General features: G+C 42.1%; 1 protein-coding gene across 1 annotated transcript in view; it reads left to right on the top strand.

The window, feature by feature from the left end:
* The first annotated feature begins 8,548 nt into the window (after positions 1-8,548).
* The window catches only part of LOC119167139 (phospholipase A1), a 30,943-nt gene continuing 15,390 nt past the window's right edge, over positions 8,549-24,101 (top strand). The window contains exons 1-3 of the mRNA XM_037418577.2: positions 8,549-8,819; positions 14,499-14,559; positions 22,011-22,096. Of these exons, the coding sequence (XP_037274474.1) occupies positions 14,535-14,559; positions 22,011-22,096 (111 nt within the window). The 5' untranslated portion in view covers positions 8,549-8,819; positions 14,499-14,534. The remainder of the gene's footprint in view (positions 8,820-14,498; positions 14,560-22,010; positions 22,097-24,101) is intronic.

Here is a 24,101-nt window from a genome sequence, read left to right as displayed (position 1 = left end):
AACATCAACATCAATAAACATCAACATCAATAAACCTCCTGCTACAGTGATAGACCTCAGCACTCTGCGCGTCCTGCCGGAAGCCAATAACATCACCCTCGATGTATCCCGCAGAAGTTCGTGCCCCTCACCATCCACAGCCAATCGTGCGGTATGCTGCAACCATAACCGAAACTCTCGAGGACCATCCATCTGGCTCGCCACAGGTACAGCAGACTGCGTATACCTAACCGTACACGCCGACAGACGACTCGGCAGACTACTCGCCAGCCACTCCGCGCACACGCTCTCCAGCACCTCCTAAACTTCCAAGTACAGCTCATGCGTTTTCCAGTCCCTTCACAACTACTCAGCACCACACTACGAATGATAATGCCACGTCCATCCACCGCACACTATTCACGGCTCGACTGCATGCACGACAGACAAGACAGGAACCGCCGCCAGTAATCTGCCATCACGAATGTTGTTACCGGTACCGTCAACATGGCACCTGCGTCGCCCACCTGTCCCGGCGACGTTTGCACCGTTGTAATGCTAAACCAGCTTGCCTAGACATGATATGCGTACTTTCCACTCTGTTTTTCCGACATCTTGGCCTAAGTGTGTGCAAGAATTGCCAGCATCGCCTGAGCTTATGTGTGTGTTAGTTTTGTTGTGCAGCACTGTTGAATTTCCTGGCCCACGGCCCATTTCCACGCTATCCGCTTAACGCACCCCTTCAAACAGCTTACGTTCGTCGTGACCCTCGTTCACTGCGCCTTACCCAGAGCCGTCCGCCAGAGACCCTCCGGTTTCCGATGGCCCATCTACGTTGACAACCTGGACTTCTCAAACGGACACAATACGGATCGTTGTTAATGTATATAGTATCTTGCCCTCTCTTTCTTTTGTATATACCTTTCAATTCGCGCAAAGCGCTAGGAGAGGCGGGGCTGTATCACCTTCATTATGATCATTATGATCATCATCATCTCCATCATTCTCTTGACCACCGCGCCGTGCCTCACGCGGAGCTCATGGCTAGCTCCAGCTGCGCGAGAATAGAACGGGTTCACGCGCCTGGTGTGTCAGACGATGGCAGCCGCCACCGCTGGTCTTCGACCCGAGGAGAATAATGTGGCGAGGCCTTCACGACGTCATCTCACGTCTTGCGCTCTCTCGCTACACTTCTCCGGTGCTTCTTTCAATACCTACTGCGTGCAGCCCTAACATGAGCAGTGGCGTGAATCAAGAGGGGGAGGGGGGGTCCTCACTTCCCCTGTATCAGGCCTAGGGACAACCCTTTCAAATGCCCTCCCTTGGGATTTAGCTTTCAAAAATCATATTTGAATAGCTTGACAGTTAAATGCAGCACACTCTAAGCAACACAGTTACATATAATTCGATTATTCTTAAAAGGTATACACGACGATGGGTAGAGCTCAAAGTAAACAAAGGCTGCGCTTCAATATAATAGCATGTGCACTGTGGTAGTATGCCTAATCACTCTTGATTGATTGATTTGTAGGGTTTAACGTCCCAAAACCACTATTTGATTATGAGAGACGCCGTAGTGGAGGGCTCCGGAAATTTTTGCCTAATCACTCTTATTCTGCGTGCAAGCAGCCACGAAATGAACATTGCCACAAACGCGAGCCTGTTCACTTCCGCGAGCGGCGCACGATTGCCTATTGAACGAAGGGGTACACGCCTTTTCTTAATCTTCTTGAACATCGCAGTGGCGCCACTAACCTTCAGATCCTAACTCGTGTACCACTGGGTTGTCCTAAAGATAATAATATATGTTTTACGTTCTAAAACCACGATATAATTAAGAGACGCCATAGTGGTGGGCTCTGGAAAGTTCGACCATCTGGTGTTCTGTAATGTGCACTGACATCGCACAGTGCACGGGCCTCTACCATTACGCCTTCACCGAAACGGGACCGCCGGGACCGTGGTCGAACCCGTGACATGGGGTTCCGCAGCTGAGCACCATGACCACTGTTCCACCACGGCGAACTATGTAGAGTGCAATACAGGCATTCAATGCACGAACAAAAAAGCTTTGTGAAAATCGGAATTACACGAATGTATATATCAGCAAATCTGCCATAACGTATAAAAACATGCTCCCGTAGGAGAATTCTACTATATAGCTTTCAGAAAACACTAAATTCAAGTAATTTGTTTTCTTTACTTTCATTTCAGTAATTTACTCAAATTCATGTATTCTCTATAGAAAGCCAGCCAATCAATTTTCTAAAGAAGACACGTTTCTCTCATTTATTGTATTTCTAATCTATGCAGTCCACAATATAGTGGCATATGTTTACAGCCGGTGTTTATGTCAAGCTGGTGATTACAAAATTGCTCTAATTCATCGAGACGTTCCAGCTTTATAAATTTATTAACGCATAAATTATAAACAATCTGTCAAATGTCAGAAATAGTCTTCAAATGAAACATCGTTTTTTTTTCAGCTCAGCCCTGTGGTTGAGCTGAAATTCTGACCTGGTACCTAATTCCTGTTATACCTAACAAATTTAGATCATATTCTCACGTTACGTTAATGAAATGGCTAAAAGCGGTGGCCTAATTTGTGTGTAATGTAACCAAACGATAAGAAACAAAAAATTTAGAATTTAAACGTACAGCCACGTGTCCGTTGTGCTTGGCAAATATTGGCAGCTCAGTGCGCACTAATTACACAGAAAAAAAGAAAATTAGTGAAAAAACAAACGAAGTGGTAATGTCAGACAGCAGAATATAGAGAACATAGGAAGGCTAAAGTCTATAACTACTATTGGTTAGCACTTGCAAAATACGAGGTAGTGTCAAGAGATTAAACTGATATCTCTAACCATCTAGCTTTGTACACGTAATCGTCCTTGGAGTACAGGACTGCCCAAGTGTTATTCGATCAGCATTTTAACGCGAGGGCGCTAAAGATATCGTGTAGCAGAAGTTCTTGCGTCGGTGTCGGCGTCGACCACGCGTCTGTTTGTGAGTACAGTGAAAAGACCTTTGTCTGCTTCGAAATGCAGTGAAAACAGCTTTCATGCATTACGAACACACGCGTCCTGTATATGTGCTTCACAATGCAACATGAAATATTGCAGTAATAATGCGTGGTACAAACGCCCATTCATATGCCTATAAGCTGGAGAGGGGAGGGGGCAAGGGAAGCTCAAGCCCCTCCCCCCTGAGAAAAGTTAGGGGAACTGAGACCCCTCCCCCCCTTTCGACAGTAGTCACTGTTGGCTACACGCTGGGGAAAGCAACAACTAAGGCAAAGTTTTGTTTCACCACAGTAATCACTCAGTGATATTATTACCAGTGAATTTTAGGATATAATTTTCTATCATTTATTCTGTGCCAATTTCCCTAGGGGGCTTTTTGCGGTACGGGCTGCCTGTGCGATGCTTTTGCGCCTTATGCCGTGGCATTGTAGAGCAGGCTGGCGCTGAACTGGGGCCCTATAGCATTGCATCACTTGTTCGTGCTTTTATTTTGCTGCGACTGGCCGATGAAGTTACGGATGGAAACGAGTAAACTTTCTATGGATCGGTCAAAGCGTTTGTTGCTTCAGTAAAATCATTTTCTTTCATGGAAGCAGCTCTGCCAAAGCTGATTTTAACCGATGTGTGTGACGAATCTTTGGCAGTGTTTTAGTGTTTTCTAGAACCACCAAAAAAAAAAGAGAAATGTTTCCGCTTTAGCCATTGATATACCTGATCAGCCTTGCATATGGTAACTTGTAGCGAAGGCGGCAGCTTGAAAAGTGGCAATGAATAAAGCAATTAACTCAAGCGCAGTGGCAAGCTCAGGTTTTAAGCTTGCAGCATGATCTACCGGACCAGTGAAAAGGTGAAATACGTGGATTTTTAACACTATGGAGGCTTAATTAGAAGTAGGGCTAGTTCGCTTTCATTCAACTTGAATTGTCTTTTAAAGCTCAAAATACAACTTAGACAGCAAAGAAGCACACAAGTGCAGCACTGCTTAGATTTCTCTCTTCCTGTTTCTCTGAGAAAAGATGAGCCCACACAGATGTATAAGAGCAAAAACTTCTAAACGCTTTTATAATGCAAATCAACGTGTTTTATCATACTCACATCAATTCATTTCGCCAGCTGCTACAAGTATAGCTGGTACTACAGAGACCAGCGGCTGGCCTACATGAATAACATCTAGAAGGAGATGCCCTCTGGCTATTCTGAAAATTGCTAGGTACTGTTCAGCCCACGAATTCTTTGTATATTCTGCATGGACTGTTAAAAACACCACAAAATTTCACATATTCGTGACGTCATGTACCAAGCAAGCGATTTTATGGCACACAGAAAAATGTAAATACTTAAAAAGCAATGGCAAAGAATTTGCTGCATTGAAAATAGTTCATTGTCTCATTTTTTACGTGGTCGTACATAAATGGTCACTATGTGGTGGTTACTTCCACGTCATTTATTGCCTCGCGTAACAAGCTGGTGTGCATGACCCAGAATGTTTTGACCAATCATATACTGCTAAGGACCATTTTGAAAGGAAACAACGACAGGTCGCGGGATCGAATCCCGGCTTCGGCGGCTGTATTTCTGATGGAGGCGGAAATGCTGTAGGTCCGTGTGCTCAGATTTGGGTGCACGTTAAAGAACCCCAGGTAGTCAAAATTTCGGGAGCCCTCCACTTCGGTGTCTCTCATAGTCATATGGTGGTTTTGGGACGTTAAATGCCACATATCAATCAATTAGTCAATCGAAGGAAACAACGAGGCATAGTTTAACGTTATAATCACGCAGTTTCTTTTTTTTTCAAATAAACATTTTGTTTGCACCGTTGGCGTATTATTGCAGGTGCCTGAGGGCCCTTTAGGAATTGTTATTACAAATACGATGAGTGTAAACAATGGGCTTCACCCCATTAGGCACGTGCGTGTCACAGGGCAATTTTTAGGGGTAAAGCTCCTTAAAGCGGCACTCGTTCGTCCCTCGTAGTCGTAGTCGTAGTGTGTAACAAGTGTTACATTTTGACCTGCAAGGTAGTGCCGGTGGGACATTTCGCCTGTGCTTTGTTCAACAATAAAAAGTTCGCGGCGTGCGCGTTTACTAGAAGCCGAATGTTCCGGTCTCTCATTCCCCAATAGCAGCCATTGGCATGTACATTGAGCACTATCTGACAGGAAAAAGTTGCTACGTAATACTCGCTGGGCGTAACCACCATGGTTTTAGAAAGGTTTAGCGAGCGTTCGCCCGCAGTGCCATGAATACAGTGAACTAGTATATACCATAAACTCATGGTGGTTAAAGGTGGGAAGTAGACCCGAAGAGCAAGCCGTAAGAAAGTGTGCGTGTGCCACCTCTCGTTTAGTCCTTGGAATGTCCGCTGGATGGCGTTGCTTCTATATGGGGAATATATGATGAAAAGATGCGAGATGGTGGTACTTGGAGTGTTGAATAGATGAACGAACGGACACACAGACAGATGCAGGAATGGGCGCATGAACGGTCACAGAGGCGGGTGCATGGACGAATGCAGAGACGGACGCACTAACAGACACACACACGGACGGGCGGATGGATGCATGGACGGTCACACAGATGGACGCATGGACGGATGGAAGCAAGAACTAATGGACGGACGAATGCTTCGCCCCACTCTCTGTCATTCACTCCGTGGATATGCTGCCATTTTTTGGTTCAGATGGACACCATGAGTGAGACCAATGCTTGGGCTTAGGCCCCCACCTCTTGGTACGTTATGGCATTGACAAAATCGCACTTGTGTTTGAAACACGCTCAATGAGATAGACGCGTGGCAGTACACGTTGCGGGAACTAATCGCTGAGGCCACAGTAAGATGAACTCTTTTGCCACTGTAAGGGGACGGCAGTATACCCCGCTATCGCCCTCTTCTGTGTGTGATATATAAAGCGCGTCGGTGCAGCAGTTAGAATCTGTGGCCGTTACGCAGTGGATAGCGTGCTCAGCACGCGCGGCGATGGATGGAGAGGTCATTGATTTGATGCCTTTTGGCAGAACTTTTTTTCTTTATCATGTGATTACGTACATTTATCGACGTTATTTCTAAGACGGAAATACGTCACTGAAATCTTAGTGAACTCAGGCACATATAACTGTTTCGCGTTGAAATTTCATGAACGCTAGTAATCGATTTCACGCGAAGCTGTCAGCGAGTATTTATTGGATATTTGTCATTTTCTTTCACACATGCTTTATGGGGTACATCTGTGTGTTCTTGTTAATGGACCAGTAGTGGTCGGCTACACTGGCGAATATAGAGAAATCTATTACCTGACGCAACCTCAGCACTCACGTTGGGGTACGGACGTAAATAATAGGGAGTTTTAGAATAGCGCACCACGAGCCCTTGTGGTACGGTCGCCGCTACTGCGCATGCGTCGTAACGCGAGTCTACGTTCGCGTTCGTGGACCGCACGTAGAAAATCCGAAATTGCGTGCGGTGAGGGCGTTCGCAATTGGCCCGTAAGCGCTGGTTTCGAGACTACGGTGTCGCTGCGATCGCGCGTTGCGGTTCGCAGCAGGGCAAACGCTATTCTAAATCTTATATGGCGCCCGCTACGCCCTCAGCGCTTGCAAACGGTATTCTAAAGCCCCTTATTATGGAAAAGAGGTGCGCGCTACGGTGCGGTGATGTGAATATCATTCGTCAGCGTATTCCACAGTTTTACAACAGCACTTTAATATAGCTTACCGAGTCATATTAGTGCGTATATAATGTTTATGAGTCTGTTGTAACAGCAGAGCCGTCCCTGAAGCCACGTTGATATTAACCCGACATGACGTGCGTCTGTATAGCGGGACTACATATGCAATGTTTATCTCCTTGTTTTAAATTTAAATAGCTCGCACTGTAACCATTATATCAATGCGCCAAATTGATGTCTGCACAGTGCCTTTTCTAAAGAAGATCCAAGACCTTGCGGGGTTCCGTCGTCGAATACGTGACTGTCACACAAAATGCTTGGGTTCAATGCCTGCTGGTATCTTGATTGTTATTCTTTGCATTCACCAGGTAAAGGCAGCCGATGCCAGATTTTTGAAAGGTTCTAGCGTTTAAATTACAAACTTGTCTTCTCAGTGCTCTTAGCTAGATAAAAACTTGGAGGCGCATACCCGCATATCACAGCCCGTGTTGACGAGCATGTGACACACCTGACTGAAGGAAAGAGTTTCATGACGTACACGACATGATTTTGGTTATGCCAGGACCAGACACATCTTTGCATATTCTTGTACCCCGTATGCCAATTTTGGTCTATAATAAAGTGATAAGGCGATCTGAAAGCACCAAAACCTAGTTTACCAGATATGTCGATAAATATAGGTGGAAACACTCAAAGTGCCATTGGTTCTCTAAGGATCGCTTGGCATGTAAATACTCGATTCTTTATGAGCGGGTTTCATGGCAGAAAGAAATTTTATTGAATCATACAAATGTACACTGTTGGGGAGGCTGCCATCAACCTAATTGTATTCGTACGGAAACTTTATTGATTAATGTGAGGAGTTTAGCGTCCCGAAACCACCATATATATGATTATGAGAGACACCGTACAGTGAAGAGGGAAAACTGTGAGGCGCTCTTGCTATATATATATATATATATATATATATATATATATATATATATATATATATATATATATATATATATATATATATATATATATATATATATATATATATATATATATATATATATATATATATATATATATATATATATATATTGATTGATTGATATGTGAGGTTTAACGTCCCAAAACCACCATATGATTATGAGAGACGCCGTAGTGGAGGGCTCCGGAAATTTTGACCACCTGGGGTTCTTTAACGTGCACCCAAATCTGAGCACACGGGCTTACAACATTTCCGGTGCCATCAGTCAGAAATGCAGCCCCCGCAGCCGGGCTTCAAACCCGCGACCTGCGGGTCAGCAGCTGAGTACCTTAGCCACTAGACCACCGCGGCGGGGCATTTATATATATATATATATATATATATATATATATATATATATATATATATATATATATTATTCCGGCTGACGTACGAGGTAACTTTGCCCCCCACCCCCCACAAGCGAAAGAGTTGGTACGCCACTGCGCTCATTGCCAGCGGGCGTCAGAACATGCGATTATCATATTATCTTCGTGAAATAGATCCGGTCACCCACTAATATGGCACACACGCTAGTGCGTCTATCCTCTTAAGGCCACGTAGTGGGTGCATAGCCATTTCGAAAAGGTTCCATGCACTGAGTGTTTGAAGTACCCACTAGAAATAGGATATCGCTATCGCGTTCAACTCATAAAGGTGATGCTTTAGGGTCCCCTACTTATTGTCTCTTTCGGTTTATCTCACGCTCTCGCTAAGGATCGGCTTCACTCGTTGGCGCTCCGGTTGTTCCTGGGAGAAAGCGCGGTACGCTCCTCCCAGGAGCGCCCAGAGAGCGCACACCCTCGCCAACTAGGGGAGTGCTGCCGCATTCTAATCTTTTCTCAACCACTTGCACAGAGGAGGAAATGTAGCTGCTGAAGAAGTAATCTCGCCTCAGCTTCGACAGGGTGCTCTTCCGACTCGGAAGGGAGAAAGAAGAAGGTAGTAAGAAAGTATTGCAGAAAGGGCGACAGACTCAGTGACCACGTCGTAATAAACCGGCGAGAGAGTGAATGTGAAGTCGCAGAGTGACCATCGCGAACACGGAGTAGGGGAATAAAAGCGCGCTGTATCTGCCAGTGAAGCCAGACTCTCCGGCGTCGTCCGCGCGGGGACTACATCGTCTCCGTATAGGTAAGCGCTTTGTGGCCTGCTGTCTTGTTTTGTACACAATTGAGCACCTCCATATTAGGCTCAATTTTATTACTGCGGCGTCGAAATTCATGCACTTGATGTGTGCCATTGACACTTGGAGAAATAGGAGAAAAGCATGCTCATTTGTGTGCCGTATATATTCGCATAGCACATCTCAAAATAGGCAAGTACAGACTGAGAAAAACACTCGCTCAGTATTTTGTGCAAATACCTTCTAAGCGTTCCTATAAATAAGACTATGCGGTGGTGTATAGTAGTTATACATCACCGCATAGTAGGAAGAAAAAAAAGAATTGTTTTTATTGCGAAGCATTTCTTGGCGAACTTCGGCTACTTTGAGCGTATCTATTTATCTATCTATCTATCTATCTATCTATCTATCTATCTATCTATCTATCTATCTATCTATCTATCTATCTATCTATCTATCTATCTATCTATCAGCATAGCCACCTATGACTTTTAGTTCTCCTGGCTGTTTCGATAATGGTATCGATACCAAAATTGGTATGACATACCATGACTGTATGACAAGCATAAATGACTAGCCATAACATGAAAATCATGAAATGTATGTCATGAATGTCCTGATTTACAAGTCATGGTCTTGCTGCCCTTGCGGTGGTTTCGTTTGCATGACATGTTGAAAAACTGGTATGGTATGACATAACTGCAAAGTGAACACTAACGCAAGGCCCTAACATGGAAATCATGACATACGTTTCAAGTAACAACGTCACTACATACCACATTAATTCATGATGCGCTCGCGGCCGTTTCGCTAGCTTCACATACCGAATTCGGTATGACGTTACTCAAATCGATGAAGAACGTATGTGTTTTGTGCAAATATCATAATCATGAGATGCGTGTCACGTAAGAACATGGCTACATGCGACACTCATGATACGCTCACCGCCGTTTCGCTAGATGCAATTACACCGAATTTGGTATTCCGGGACGTGAATGAAGGAAGAAAATATGTGACTTGTGCAAACATCATAATCACGAGATGCGTGACATGTAACAACATGACCACATGCCATGCTCATAATGCCCTTGTGACTGTTTTGCTAGCTTCACATATACCAAACTTGGTATTACGTGATACGAATGAATGACGAAAGTAATTAGGTAGCCCAAGCATTAAAATCTTGGCATGCATGTCATGTAAAACATGACCACATGCTACGCTCGTTATATGTGCTCGCGGCCATTTCACTAGTTTCACATATACCAAATTTGGTATTACGTGACGTGAATAGTACACGCAGTTGATTCTAAACATGATACTGATGATATGCGTGTCGTGCAAAACATGAGTACATGCTACATTTTTAGCGTGGTCGTGACTGTTTCGCTAGCTCCACATTTACCAAATTTGGTATTCCTTCACGTGAATGGACGACAAGGGTAAATGACACGCCCAAATATGATAATCATGATATGCGTATTGTGTAAAACATGACTACATGCAACGCTCATATCGTGCCCGTGACTGTTTCGCTTGCTCCGCATACACCAAATTTGGTATCACGAGACGCAAATGGGCCACGAAGGTAAATCACACGTCTAAACATGATATTAATGACATGCTTGTCATGGAGAACATGAGCACATGCTACGCTCATAGCCTACAAGCGGCCGTTTCAAAGAGTGTTTGAGGCTGCTGCACATCTCTTTGTTTAGCCATTCCTGTGTTGCTAAATCGATATGGATTTCAAAGGCGCTCATTTTACAATCAAACAAATACATTGTTCCAGAAAAAAAAAGTTTCAAACCAACAAAGACAAGGTCGTCGCCGCTATAAACATCCTAATCACTTCAACTTCTTGATATTTCACACTTTTATTTTCTTTTGTGTTCCTAGAAACAGTGCATCCTTTATTTGCCTTCGTATGAACACAGCAACGATACAATTGTTAAGTAATCGGTCATCTTTTTTGACTGCCTTGATTACGTCACCGAATATATCAATGCCACAAGCTAAATTTCTCAAAGCTTTAGGAACCTTTTTACAAATTTCATTAAAATAACGGTGTTCTTTCTTTATTATTGTCGTTATTATTATTATTATTATTATTATTATTATTATTATTATTATTATTATTATTATTATTATTATTATTATTATTATTATTATTATTATTATTATTATTATTATTATTATTATTATTATTATTATTATTATTATTATATGTTTTGGGTTCTACGTCCCAAAACCACTACATAATTAGAGAGACGCCGTAGGGAAGAACTCCGGAAAGTTTGACCATCTGGTCTTCTTTAACGTGCACTTATTGATTCTAATACTATCACAAGAATTGCGTGTTATTGAACGCCTCTGCTGTCATTAACGTGTTTAGAGCGGAGCTGCGACTATTTCTTCGTCGGGTTTTTTTTTCTGCAAGATCATACACTAAAAGTGCTGAAAGTGCAGTTATCGAGCATTTAGCGACAACGGCAAGCCTTCAGATACGCTTCAGAGGCCACATGGTGATCGCCTAAAGAGCACCCAGTGGAAAGCGGGAAAAAGAAATGGAGCAGTGTTTACGCGTGGCCGCGTGAACGCTAAAGCGCGTTATAGGGACTAAAACACAATAGCGCCACACTTACATGCAGTTCTTTCAATGAGTATTGTGCATTTGTTTTATATTTTTATTCATGTGGAGATATTACGAGTCTACGAAGTACCTAGTGCACAAACATTCTGCCACCATTCCACTCCAATCAATTTTACTAACGTGGTTCAATAACTCTCATCCATCATGATTCTCTGACGTTTGTGAAGGGCTCACTCGTCACCCTAGAAGAATAAGATTATTGAATGAATTAATGTATACACTAATGGCAAAATTTTTTTTACACAACTTTCTTTTAAGGAAAACGTTGCCACTACACGTGGCAACTTCAAAACATGCATTCAAGTGAACCTACAAATGTAGCTAATAGCGCCAAGTGTAGTAAGAATCGCATGTAAAAATAGTGCTCTCCCCGAAAACATGGTTTACTTCTATAAACTCTCCAAGACAAAATATTGCCTCGCTTCCTGTGAAACTCACAAACTCTTATAACTTAAGCTCAATGCAGAATTTACTCTCAAAAACGCAACAGAAACGTTGCTTATACAGACTCGTTCGAAGTTGTATGTGAGATTATTTGTTTTTTAATATTTTCAGCTGAGGCTTGCCAAAACAGTTCATAATAGAGTAATGAATAAATATAAATTTGTCGTACACATTGTTAAAGATACCACAAGCAGGCATTCTTGCCTGCGTAGTAGATATAGAAGCATTGAAAAATGAAATTGGAGCCAAAAAAGGTGTATGCATGTTAAAGCATCACATTTCAACTTCACTGCTTCAAAATTTCTGCTTACTTGCCTCTATTTTTTTTTTACATCATGCATTGCTTTCCTCATAAGATTACGAATAACCCTCAGACACACAGACCAAAAAAAGGTTCCTTCAAAATATTCAGTAAATTTTGTAAATGCATTCTTTTAGACCAGACAACTACCCACCATCTATTAAAAAAATAAGTTTCAGAAATTTGAGTTACACAAGCTGGTTTGTGTGATGGTATGATGAAAGGTTGGCGTGACAGGCCACCTTTTTTGTATTGTTCTATGTCCATTGTATCACACCTTTTTCTTCTATTATCCGAATTTTCCCGGCTTAAAAACGTAAGCGTTCCTGCAACACTTCGTGGTAATAACAAAACACGCACAATACATTATTTGATTTTTACGACAGCACGAGCAACCCAGCATTTTTTTTTTTGCTGTTGCGTGCAAGTGCACGCTGCATAAGTGAAGAGAAGTACACAAGCGCAGAAAATCAAAGTCATTATAGTGTTAAAAGAAACTCTCCGGTCGCCCATGTAAAGATGCCGGCGAAACTTGCAAAGCGAAACAAGACCACTGCCATAAGAATATCTTGATTGCGCATGTAGACTAAATATACCGAATCTTTGTTGCGTTCTTTTCGTTAACAGATGCAGATCGTAAAACCACGTTATTGAGCCATCACGAATACATTGGAACAGTCCGTATCTCAAATGCAACAAATTACCCTAAGCTAACAAAGTTGTGAGCATATGAAACTTTTGCCTGTTGCCATCCAGGGATAAAATTATACCCCGAATGAAAAGGTACCATTAAATACATCGCAATTGTGTAAACGGTTCTAATTGTTTTCAAAATGTTTGCTTCTGTGCGCTCAGCAAACACGCGCGTCCTTGGGGATGTAATTGGCATGCTTTCAAGGATGAACCTATCGGTCCCCATGACGTCAGCAGCTTCTGCGCTCGCCAGAGTCTTATGTAATAAAGGGTGCGGGTAATTGGCGTATTGATAATAGCACTAAGCTCTCCGTGGGAAAACACGCTTGAGAATAGTGGAGACAACCTTCAGTACCTCACCGGATGCCCTAAAAGTTGAGTGTATGGGAATCTTAGTGCATGGGCGTCACTAGTTTGCGATAAGATGGCCTTCGCAACAACAGGACATTGAAAGCGAGACTCCTGGTTCTGCGAGAGAGGACGGCAATGACAGTCAGAGCTCCACAGCTTTTCATTCATGAAGCCACCCCCGGAGTTTATGGCATATCATTAAACATTATAAATTGAACTTACAACTTCATTTATACTATCTGTCCAAGATTTGGCTGCTAGTTCACTTTTCAGACTCACTGTTGCGTCTGATTTTGTTTATGTGAACCGTGTTCTCTCATATACAATAAGTAAAGTTCGGCTCAAAGCTATAGTGAAGTCACCTCCAATCAGTAGCAGCAAAAAAAAATACCACTTTGTTTCACAAGAAGCCCAAACGAAGCATCATCATGCCCCTTATCTACGATTTATAGAAGAGAAAGAAAGTGAATGAGAGTAGATGTAAGCGGGAAGACTTATCGTGTTCACGAGGAGGAGGGCAGCGGATCAAGGCAGAAAAAATATTCTCGGCTTATGACTGTGCATTTTTTTTCATATTACGAAGTTAATAGAACCCGTGAAGTAATTTTAATTGCCACACTTTTTTTCCAATTTAGGAATGGTCCTAATATTTTCTTAAAATCAGTTTTTTTGTTCATTTTTTTTCTTCCACTGTTTTCTTCAAGTCAAGTAATACAAAGTGTCAATGTATATGATTGCAAGTAACAATGCGTAATTTATTTCGGAGTAGTTGTAAACTGCTAGAATGTACGCCTAGATGTGCATTCTGCCAACAAGTTGACGTCCCACACGTGAAAAGTTGTTTTTACGAGGGAGGTTGCAATTCTTCAACTAGCACCCGCAGTGCACTGCTTCTTGCAGTGAATACAGATTGCGAAGGTTCTCGTTTCTAACCAAGATTCACATGCAAATGGCTCTTTGATAAGTGTACTTTTGGCTTTTACGTCCTCGCTGATGCACTTTACAGCACTCACGTTTGATATATTTTTTAAGTTACACACGTTGCGTAGACACGTGCACCCACATGAATGAAGTTTAGAACTCATAGCCGCAAAAAAGACCCGAGTTTCATTCTGGTTCACTTAAGAAGAGTAGAGCGTTTCCTCCTGCTCCGCAGAGCCTCAACTTGAAAATTCTCTTGAATCCACGTGCGTTTGAAAAACTATTGACATCTTTCCCTTTTCTTATTCAACTTTCTTTATGCAGACCACTCTACCTTCGCCTATCCAAAGAATAGGAAAAATGGCGAAACTCTGTGAAGCTTACGGTAAGTTCACTTTACATTCCCCACCAAAGAACCATGTGCTGGTTACCGAAACACAAAGTAGGAAGTGGTAACATGCCAACAATTAAATGAGCATCGTGAAGTCGCACGGGGTTGCAGCACCATATAAGCATGCGTGGCTCACGACTGGCGGGGTGATGTGCATAGGTGTCACGCGCAAATGCCAGGCACAGCGTTCTCTTTTACTGATTACTACTTGTCCTCCTAACAACTCGTGTTTCTTAGGTGGGATATCTATTAGAGGAATTAGACCATCACCCCAATTTCCTGTTCGAGTTCTTTCTTCCTATTGAGATTATAGTTCTAGAAATAACTATCAAAATTATTACAAATTAACTTATTTAAAGAAACTAAACTACGTGCGAAGCATTCAAAAAACAAAGCGTACGGAAGCCTTATATTTTTCAAGAACAAACATGTGCATTTTCTTGCTTTCAAATGGCAATCCCCATGCTTTCGTATAAATCCTGAGTATTCTCAACAGACATACACAGCTCGTAGATATTGTTCAGCAGAACGTCTCCTGGGCTTCTTCAAGAAGGCTGTTGAAAGTTATCTCATTTCCTGTCGTAATAATTAGGAGGTTGCGTATAAAGTATTTTAATACTTCTGGGAATTTTTTCATTGATTTGTCTTTAAATGATTGTAAACGTACGCACCCTGCTCTGTTATATACTTCATGCGAAGGCGTGTTCTGCACTCCCGATAGTGTATAATCTTCTTGTTATGTTCTTGCGTGCTCTGAGTATAAGCATTTTGGTGCTGCGGTTCCCGTAAGGCTTAGCAGATTTGCCTTTTGTGCTTGTAAGCAACTGTTTCTCGTAGTATTATTAAATAAGGAACTTATAGTGAGCGAAGCGCGTCTTCTAGCGTCATCTACGTGTGACGATACCTCGAAGATATACACGTATAAACGGTTTGTGAACAGCCAGTTTTATTCAATAGCCCAAGCCGAAGTCCTAAGGGAATGCTATCCTCGAGCGGAAGGTTTCGAATGCTGAAGGTGTACACAAGACGGTTTCCTGTAGCGTTTTACCAGTATAGACCAGAAAATTAGGCCCTCGAAGAAGAAGGCTGTTTTGATAGAGCAATAAGACGTTGCCTTCAGTTCAAGTTGTTGCATAATACCAGAATGTACAACACCCTATCTTCTTGTGTGACACTTCCTGCCACGTCTTTCGTTGGTGACTCCAGCAGCAAGCAATCCGGGATGTTTGATATCATCAAAAAGCGCAACACTATATTCTTTTCAAGGAAGCTCCCTAAAAAAGATGCAAACCCTCTGGAAGCATGCGCAGTCAGTTTCCCGATGACACCCGGCAGCCGGAAGCCTTGTTGATTCATGCCTATTTTCTCCTTGAAAAAAAAAAACGACTCGGCACATATCAGAAGCCCCCCTATTACAGCGTGCATTCTGTATTGTTGAGAGCGAACTCTGATTGATATGTGTGGTTTAACGTCCCAAAACCATCATATGATTATGAGAGACGCCGTAGTGGAGGGCTTCGGAAATTTTGATCACCTGGGGTTCTTTAACGTGCACCTGAATTTGAGTACACTGGCCGCCTCCATCGGAAATGCAGCCACCGCAGCCGGGATCCGGTCCCGCGACCTACGGGTCAGCAGCCGAGTACCTTAGTCACTAGACCACCACGGCGAGGCGAGAGCGAACTCCAGACAGAGACTTCAACCATAACGCGCAAGTTATCTTCACAGGGTTTTGTCATGAGGTAGTTCACGTAGCCATGCCATTCCATAAGGACCGATTCGCCCAAAAATGAGCTATATTGTTTTCACTCCAGTTTCGTCAATGGAGGTATAGCGAAATCGTCATACCTATTGCGATGAAGGCTACCTACATAGTGTCTGGCGACTAAGAAGCGTCATCGTGCTTCGTCTGGTATAGTCATCGAATGAAATAAAACGACGGGACAGAGACAGCATAATAAATTTTTTCACACTATATTTTAAAAAAAGGTGACTTAGTCACTAAAATTTGCATCGCGAGGTAACTGCGCTACAGGCATATCGAATAACTTGAGTAATAGAGAAAATAAACATACAAATAGAATACGAATAGAACCGGCGCATTGGTATAGAAAATGAATATGTTTACGTAAACGCAAAGTCAAATAGAGAGAGGTTTATTATGGAAGAAAAGCTTACAGGTCAGCTGGACTCAATTTTGTGGCCTGCTACTACTCAGCATTAGGTGAGGTAAAGGGGTGGTAAGGTAAGCACAGAGAAGATGTTGATGATGAAGGGGAAATATTTATTAGCTTTTCAGCGGGAACACGTGCTCCAAACGTGCTGGCTAGGCTACATCGTCATCTTTCACAACGGTAAATATGCCTGTAACAAGTTCGATTTTTACCAGCTCGCCACAATGTGTAGTAATTCACGCATGTTTTCAACTGTAGGGCATATAGCAATAACATCACTCGGGAGTGCAGGTTCACCGAAGCTGACGTAAATCCCATGAAATGCTCGCTCATAAGAATGCATAGGTGCGCCTATACCACCCGTGCACCACCATGTAGGTTTCTGCAAAGAGCTTCGATCAAGCCCTCGACCGCCCACAGTTAACCCACCTCGGAACTTCTACAACAGAGTCACCTCATGTGAGCCCCGCCGCGGTGGTCTAGTGGCTAAGGTACTCGGCTGCTGACCCGCAGGTCGCGGGTTCGATTCCCGGCTGCGGCGGCTGCATTTCCGATGGAGGCGGAAATGTTGTAGGCCCGTGTACTCAGATTTGGGTGCACGTTAAAGAACCCCAGGTGGTCTAAATTTCCGGAGCCCTCCACTACGGCGTCTCTCATAATCAAATGGTGGTTTTGGGACGTTAAACCCCACATATCAATCAATCAATCAATCACCTCATGTGAAACTTAGTGCAGCTACATTCCAGATATACACGTGCCCCCAATTTGTAATGTATCGTGCACACGTATAAAATGAATGGCGGTAAACCACCATATATATATATATATATATATATATATATATATATATATATATATATATATATATATATATATATATATATATATATATATATATATATATATATATATATATATATATAAGGAAAAGAGGTGCATACCTAAGGGCTTGTTTTTCCTTGTTTTTGACACAATATTATTGAGATCTAACAGACAATGATGCCAAGGAATGTATAAGGGAAGTTATTAGAACAAATAGAATGTGAATAAGAAGAAAGAAAAGAGGGTGAAAAAACCAGCCGTCAGCAGGAATCGAACCTACGACCTTCGAACAACGCGTTTGATTATATATATATATATATATATATATATATATATATATATATAAATATATATATAGGATATGGCACGACGGGAGTGCTGTCAACAAGGATAAATATATTTATTTCCCAACAGTTTCGGGAGGGGTCCTCCCTTCCTCCCTTCATCAGGGGATGAGTTATACTGACATGAACTTCCAAACTTCGTTGCTGCCGCGTCCCTCTCACCTTGAAAGATGTTTGCGAGAGTGAAAGGGAACTAAAAAAGAAAAGAAAGAAAAAAAAAGAAAAAAAGAGGAAGGAAAAATACGAAAAGAAAAAAGAAAAAGAAAGAAAAGAAAAAAGTAAAAAATAACCACTGTCAACACTGAGAACGAAACCAACTGTCCGTGTACGTCCACATCTGGTTTTTATCACGTGCTGTTCAGTTCTCGACGTGTGTCGGGCCACCCAAGATTGTCGCCGCGGTGGCGGGAGGGGTCCGTGACGGCGTGCATAAAGAAAGGGTTTCCCCTTAAAGGGTCGGTCGGCTCTTTACCTTTATTCTTCGTGCGTTTCGCTTCAATGGTCATCAAGTGGTAGGCGAACATAAACACTTCGTATGTGCATGTGAAAAAAGGAAAAAAAAGAAAAACGAAAAATAAGAAAGGACAGTGTACACGTACGAGTCAGTCAGAAAAAACAAGCATTGTCTCCAGCTATCAATCTTTGTCACTAATTTCCTCCTGGCTTACTTCTCGGAGGCAGGAGAGTTTTCCGGGGTCCTCGTTGATGCCGCCTACTAATGTTCGAAATTTGAAAATAAAATATGCCTCACGCTGTTCGCGCTCGCGCCTGCTTGAGAAACCGGACTGCAAAATAGTTACGCTGATATTTTCAAAACTGTGGTTTGGCAGGCGCAGATGTCTAGATAAAGGTAGCTTCGGCAGTGAAGAATCTGTTCCCGGTCGATTCTATTTGCTCCCCAAAATACACAAGGCAGGCAATCCGGGACGTCCGATAGTATCTAGTAACAGCACATAAACAGAAAATATATCAGAATTCATCAATTCCTTAATAAAAAACATCCCCCCAAATTTTCCCTATTACCTAAAGGACACAAACCACTTCATCTGCGAAACTTCAAGTCTCGACATCCCAGGCGGCAGTTTTCTTGTGACCATGGACGTCTGCTCACTGTATACCAACATACCCCACCATGACGGAATAGCGGCTATAGTTTCTGAATATGTAAAATCTGACTCATCAACCAGTGTAAGGGGCGAGGTACTGTTTACACTTCTTGAACTTGTACTAAATTATAACCATTTTGAGTTCAATGGCAAGCATTTCCTTCAGGTCAATGGCACTGCAATGGGCACGAAAATGGCCCCAAACTTCGCGAGCACCTTTATGGCTTCACTTGAAATCCCATTCATTGAGGGATGAACCTTGAAACATTTCTACTACAGAAGATACTTAGACGATATTTTTATGATATGGAACCATGATGAGGGAAATCTTTTCCGCTTCATAGAGGATTTTAACAAGTGCCACCCATCAATTAAATTCACGCACAAAATTTCCAAAACTAGCATTAACTTTTTGGACGTCACTGTCACGGTCAAAAATGACCACTGGTCAACAAACCTTTACAAAAAGCTTACAGAACGTCAAATGTACCTACATTTCAACAGCAGACACCCAAAGCATTGCGAAACGGGTATTCCATATTCTCAGGCCTACCGGTACCGAAGAATATGCACCGATATGGAGGAATTTCACAGACACGCGGAACACCTAAAGCATTCCTTATTTAAACAAAATTATCCGGAAGACATTATTGACGATGCCATACTACGTGCTCGCAAAGTGAACAGGAATGATATAATTAAGGGACCAAACAGAGTATCTAAAACGACTTCCCAAACGAACCTTGTACTAACTTACTCCTCATCAGCGCCATGAATCAACAACCTACTTTCCCGCCATTTAAACATATTCAGGCAAAGTGAACGACTAACTTCTATTTTCGCGAAGCCACCTCACGTGGTGTACCACAGGGATAAAAATCTGAAGGACATTCTTGTCAGAGCAAAAACAAACACCCCCAAAATTCAATCAGGCTGCCATCCCTGCGGAAAAGCTCGATGCAAGGTATGCCCACAGATGGTCACAACACGTGAATCCAAAGCGAACTTCTCGGATTTCAAATTCTGCATAACTGAAAGCCGTAATTGTCACTCCAGTAACGTAATATACATGCTACATTGCAACATCTGCGGACAACAATATATCGGCCAAACAGACACGCCATTTTGGCTGCGGTTCAATAATCACCGGTACTACGCCACTTCACTGCCGAAGCTACCTTTATCTAGACATTTGCGCCTGCCAAACCACAGTTTTGAAAATATCAGCGTAACTCTTTTGCAGTCCGGTTTCTCAAGCAGGCGCGAGCGCGAACAGCGTGAGGCATATTTTATTTTCAAATTTCGAACATTAGTAGCCGGCACCAACGAGGACCCCGGAAAACTCTCCTGCCTCCGAGAAGTAAGCTAGGAGGAAATTGGTGACAAAAATTGATAGCTGGAGACCATGCTTGTTTTTTCTGACTGACTCGTACGTGTACACTGTCCTTTCTTATTATTGTTTTTCTTTTTTTCCTTTTTTTTCTTTTTTTCACATGCAAATACAAAGTGTTTATGTCCGCCTACCACTTGATGACCATTGAAGGGAAACGGACGAAGATTAAAGGTAAAGAGCCGACCGACCCAATAAGGGGAAACCCTTTCTTTACGCACGCCGTCACGGATCCCTCCCGGCACCGCGGCGACAGTCTTGGGTGGCCCGGCACACGTCGAGAACTGAACAGCACGTGATAAAAACCGGGTGTGGACGTACACGGACAGTTGGTTTCGTTCTCAGTGTTGACAGGGGTTCCTTTTTACTTTCTTTCTTTTCTTTCTTTTTCTTTTTTCTTTTTGTTCTTTTCGTCTTTTTTCTTCCCCCCTTTTTTTTCTTTTTTTTCTCTTTCTTTCCTTTTTTTTAGTTCCCTCTCACTCTCGCAAACATCTTTCAAGTCGAGAGGGACGCGGCAGCAACGAAGTTTGGAAGTTCATGTCAGTATAACTCATCCCCTGATGAAGGGAGGAAGGGAGGACCCCTCCCGAAACTGTTGGGAAATAAATATATTTATCCTTGTTGACAACGCTACCGTTGTGCCATATCCCATACCTTCACGAAGACTAACTGGCCCATTGAATTATTACTCCCACTATATATATATATACATATATATATATAAGGGAGAGAAGAGTATACCTAAGGGCTCGTATTTCCGTGGTTTAACACAATATTAATGAGATATAACAGACAGTAATGCCAAGGAATGTACAGGGGAAGTTATTAGAACCAATGGAATGTAAATAAGAAGAAAGAAGAAAGAAAAGTGGATGAAAAAATTACCAGCTGTGAGCAGGAAACGAACCTACGACCTTCGAATAACGCGTTCGATGCTCTAACCACTGAGCTATCACAGCGGCCGTCCCTCCATCCACTTTTTGGGGTTTATATGTGAATTTAGAAGTAGGAGTGACAGTGAGCGCCATCTATAAGCCAAACAACGAGTGTGAAAACACTCTTATTCGCATGTTTTGGCGTCACGTAGCACGTGAACTTATTATGAGTGGGCAGCTAATTAATTGTCCCTCTTATACAACCTAAACACACCAAGTCTGCCAGTACGAGACCCTCGTTCAATGAAATAAGGGAGAGAAGTTTATACCTAAGGGCTCGTATTTCCGTGGTTTAACAAAATATTAATGAGATATAACAGACAATAATGCCAAGGAATGTACAGGGGAAGTTATTAGAACCAATGGAATGTAAATAAGAAGAAAGAAAAGTGGATGAAAAAATTACCAGCTGTGAGCTGGTAATTTTTTCATCCACTTTTCTTTCTTCGTTCTTCTTATTCACATTTCATTGGTTCTAAGAACTTCCCCTGTACACTCCTTGGCATTACTGTCTGTTATATCTCATATATATATATATATATATATATATATATATATATATATATATATATATATATATATATATATATAACTTTTTACTGAAAATGTTGTTCAGTACGGCTCTTCTCTTTATTTCTTCTTTACGCCCTGACGTTTTCTTGCCCCGTGAACAGCGTTCGTGCTCCTGATGGCGTGTATCTCTACGGACGTGCTGCTTGTGCACGCTGCGCCCCAAGAAAACTTCGGACTTGGCGCCCTGGTACGGCTTTGAAACTCTCCGGAAAAGACCACTCTACACACTCCTTTTCAGAATGTTATGCGCTCACACAGTTATAGAAAGTAGGGTGCCTTGGTGCGTGCGTTATTCGATTTAGGCTGAAGGCATATGCACCGCCTGCTACCGCATGGCTGCCATATTCAGGTTAACAGTGTCTCACAGCTCGACGAGGGCACCGCAAATTAGTGCCGGACGCTGGCAAGAAAATTGCGGATTGGTGGCATCTTCAAGAAAGTGGCTACACGCCAATTCGTGCGCACGCATCAAGGCACCCTAATCAAATCAACACGGTTCATCGATGATTCGTTCAACACTGCACGCACCGTTGTTAATATTTCTGAGGTCCATCAGCTTCGTTTAACTGTATTGTCTGATAGGACTCATAATTTGTCCCAATTGTGTAATAACTGTGCACAAAAAGTCATGTCGTGGCGTAAAGAGCACAAAACAGTCAGCAGTGTGCAGTGCGATAAAAACATAAGAATAAAGAATATAGTATATGTATAGCTTAGGAATTTCAAGATGACAACATTGAGTTGATGAGCTATACAAGTTATACAAGTACTTTTTTATACCTAAAAAAGTTTACAAGTATACGTCAGCTCCTAGCTGACGTAAAGAAAATCACAGCCACGATATACGAAAATTTCTGTGTAGTTAGACGCAAGAGCCACTGAAGGTAATTTTATATTTTCCATGATACAATGTAGCTATAGGGTACGATCCCACTGGGATAATTCATCGGACACACACAGGTATATATATATATATGCAGCATGCTTAGAGTCACTGATCTTGTAATATTTTACTTCATCTCAATTTTCGCACTGATAGTAGCTCAACTATACGAAGATAGATAGATAGATAGATAGATAGATAGATAGATAGATAGATAGATAGATAGATAGATAGATAGATAGATAGATAGATAGATAGATAGATAGATAGATAGATAGATAGATAGATAGATAGATAGATAGATAGATAGATAGATAGATAGATAGATAGATAGATAGATAGATAGATAGATAGATAGATAGATAGATAGATAGATAGATAGATAGATAGATAGATAGATAGATAGATAGATAGATAGATAGATAGATAGATAGATAGATAGATAGATAGATAGATAGATAGATAGATAGATAGATAGATAGATAGATAGATAGATAGATAGATGTAGGAAGGTATAGCCTGGAGAGAATTGAACACGCTCTGAAAAACGGAGGAAGCCTCATAGCAGAAAAGAATAAACTTGGGATAGGCAAAAATCAGATGTATGCACGAAGGGCCAAAGAAGGCAAAATAATTACCAATATAGATAGGATAGTTAAAATAGCGGAAGAGTTTTACAGATATCTGTACAGTAGCCGGGACAACCCCCACCTTAATACTATGAGAACTAGGAGTAACCCTGATGACACCCCACCATTATAGATAGAAGAAGTCAGCAAAGCCCTAGAGAGCATGCAAAGAGGCAAAGCTGCTGGTGAGGATCAGGTAACATCAGGTCTGCTGAAAGATGGAGGTCAGATTGTGTTAGAAAAACTAGCCACCCTGTTTACGAGGTGTCTCCTAACGGGAAGTGTACCAGAGTCTCGGAAGAATGCTAACATCATTTTAATAATAAGAAAGGAGATCACAAAAACTTGAATAATTACAAACCGATCAGCTGTGTTTTCGTAGTATACAAGTTATTTGCAAAGGTAATTGCTAAAAGAGTAAAGAAAACATTAGAATTCAATCAACCAAAGGAACAAGCAGGATTTCGAGCAAGCTACTCAACGATCGACCACATTCATATTATTTGGTACGTGGGGTTTAACGTCCCAGAATTACCATATGATTATGAGAGACGCCGTAGTGGAGGGCTCCGGAAATTTCGACCACCTGGGGTTCTTTAACGTGCATTCAAATCTGAGCCCACGGGGCTACAACATTTCCGCTCCCATCGGAAATGCAGCCGCCGCAGCCGGGATTCACC

This window comes from Rhipicephalus microplus, chromosome X (assembly GCF_043290135.1).
Source record: "Rhipicephalus microplus isolate Deutch F79 chromosome X, USDA_Rmic, whole genome shotgun sequence".
Lineage (NCBI taxonomy): Eukaryota > Metazoa > Arthropoda > Arachnida > Ixodida > Ixodidae > Rhipicephalus > Rhipicephalus microplus.
The sequence above is the reverse complement of the archived record's forward strand: the minus strand, read 5'-3'. Positions and strand labels throughout refer to the sequence as shown.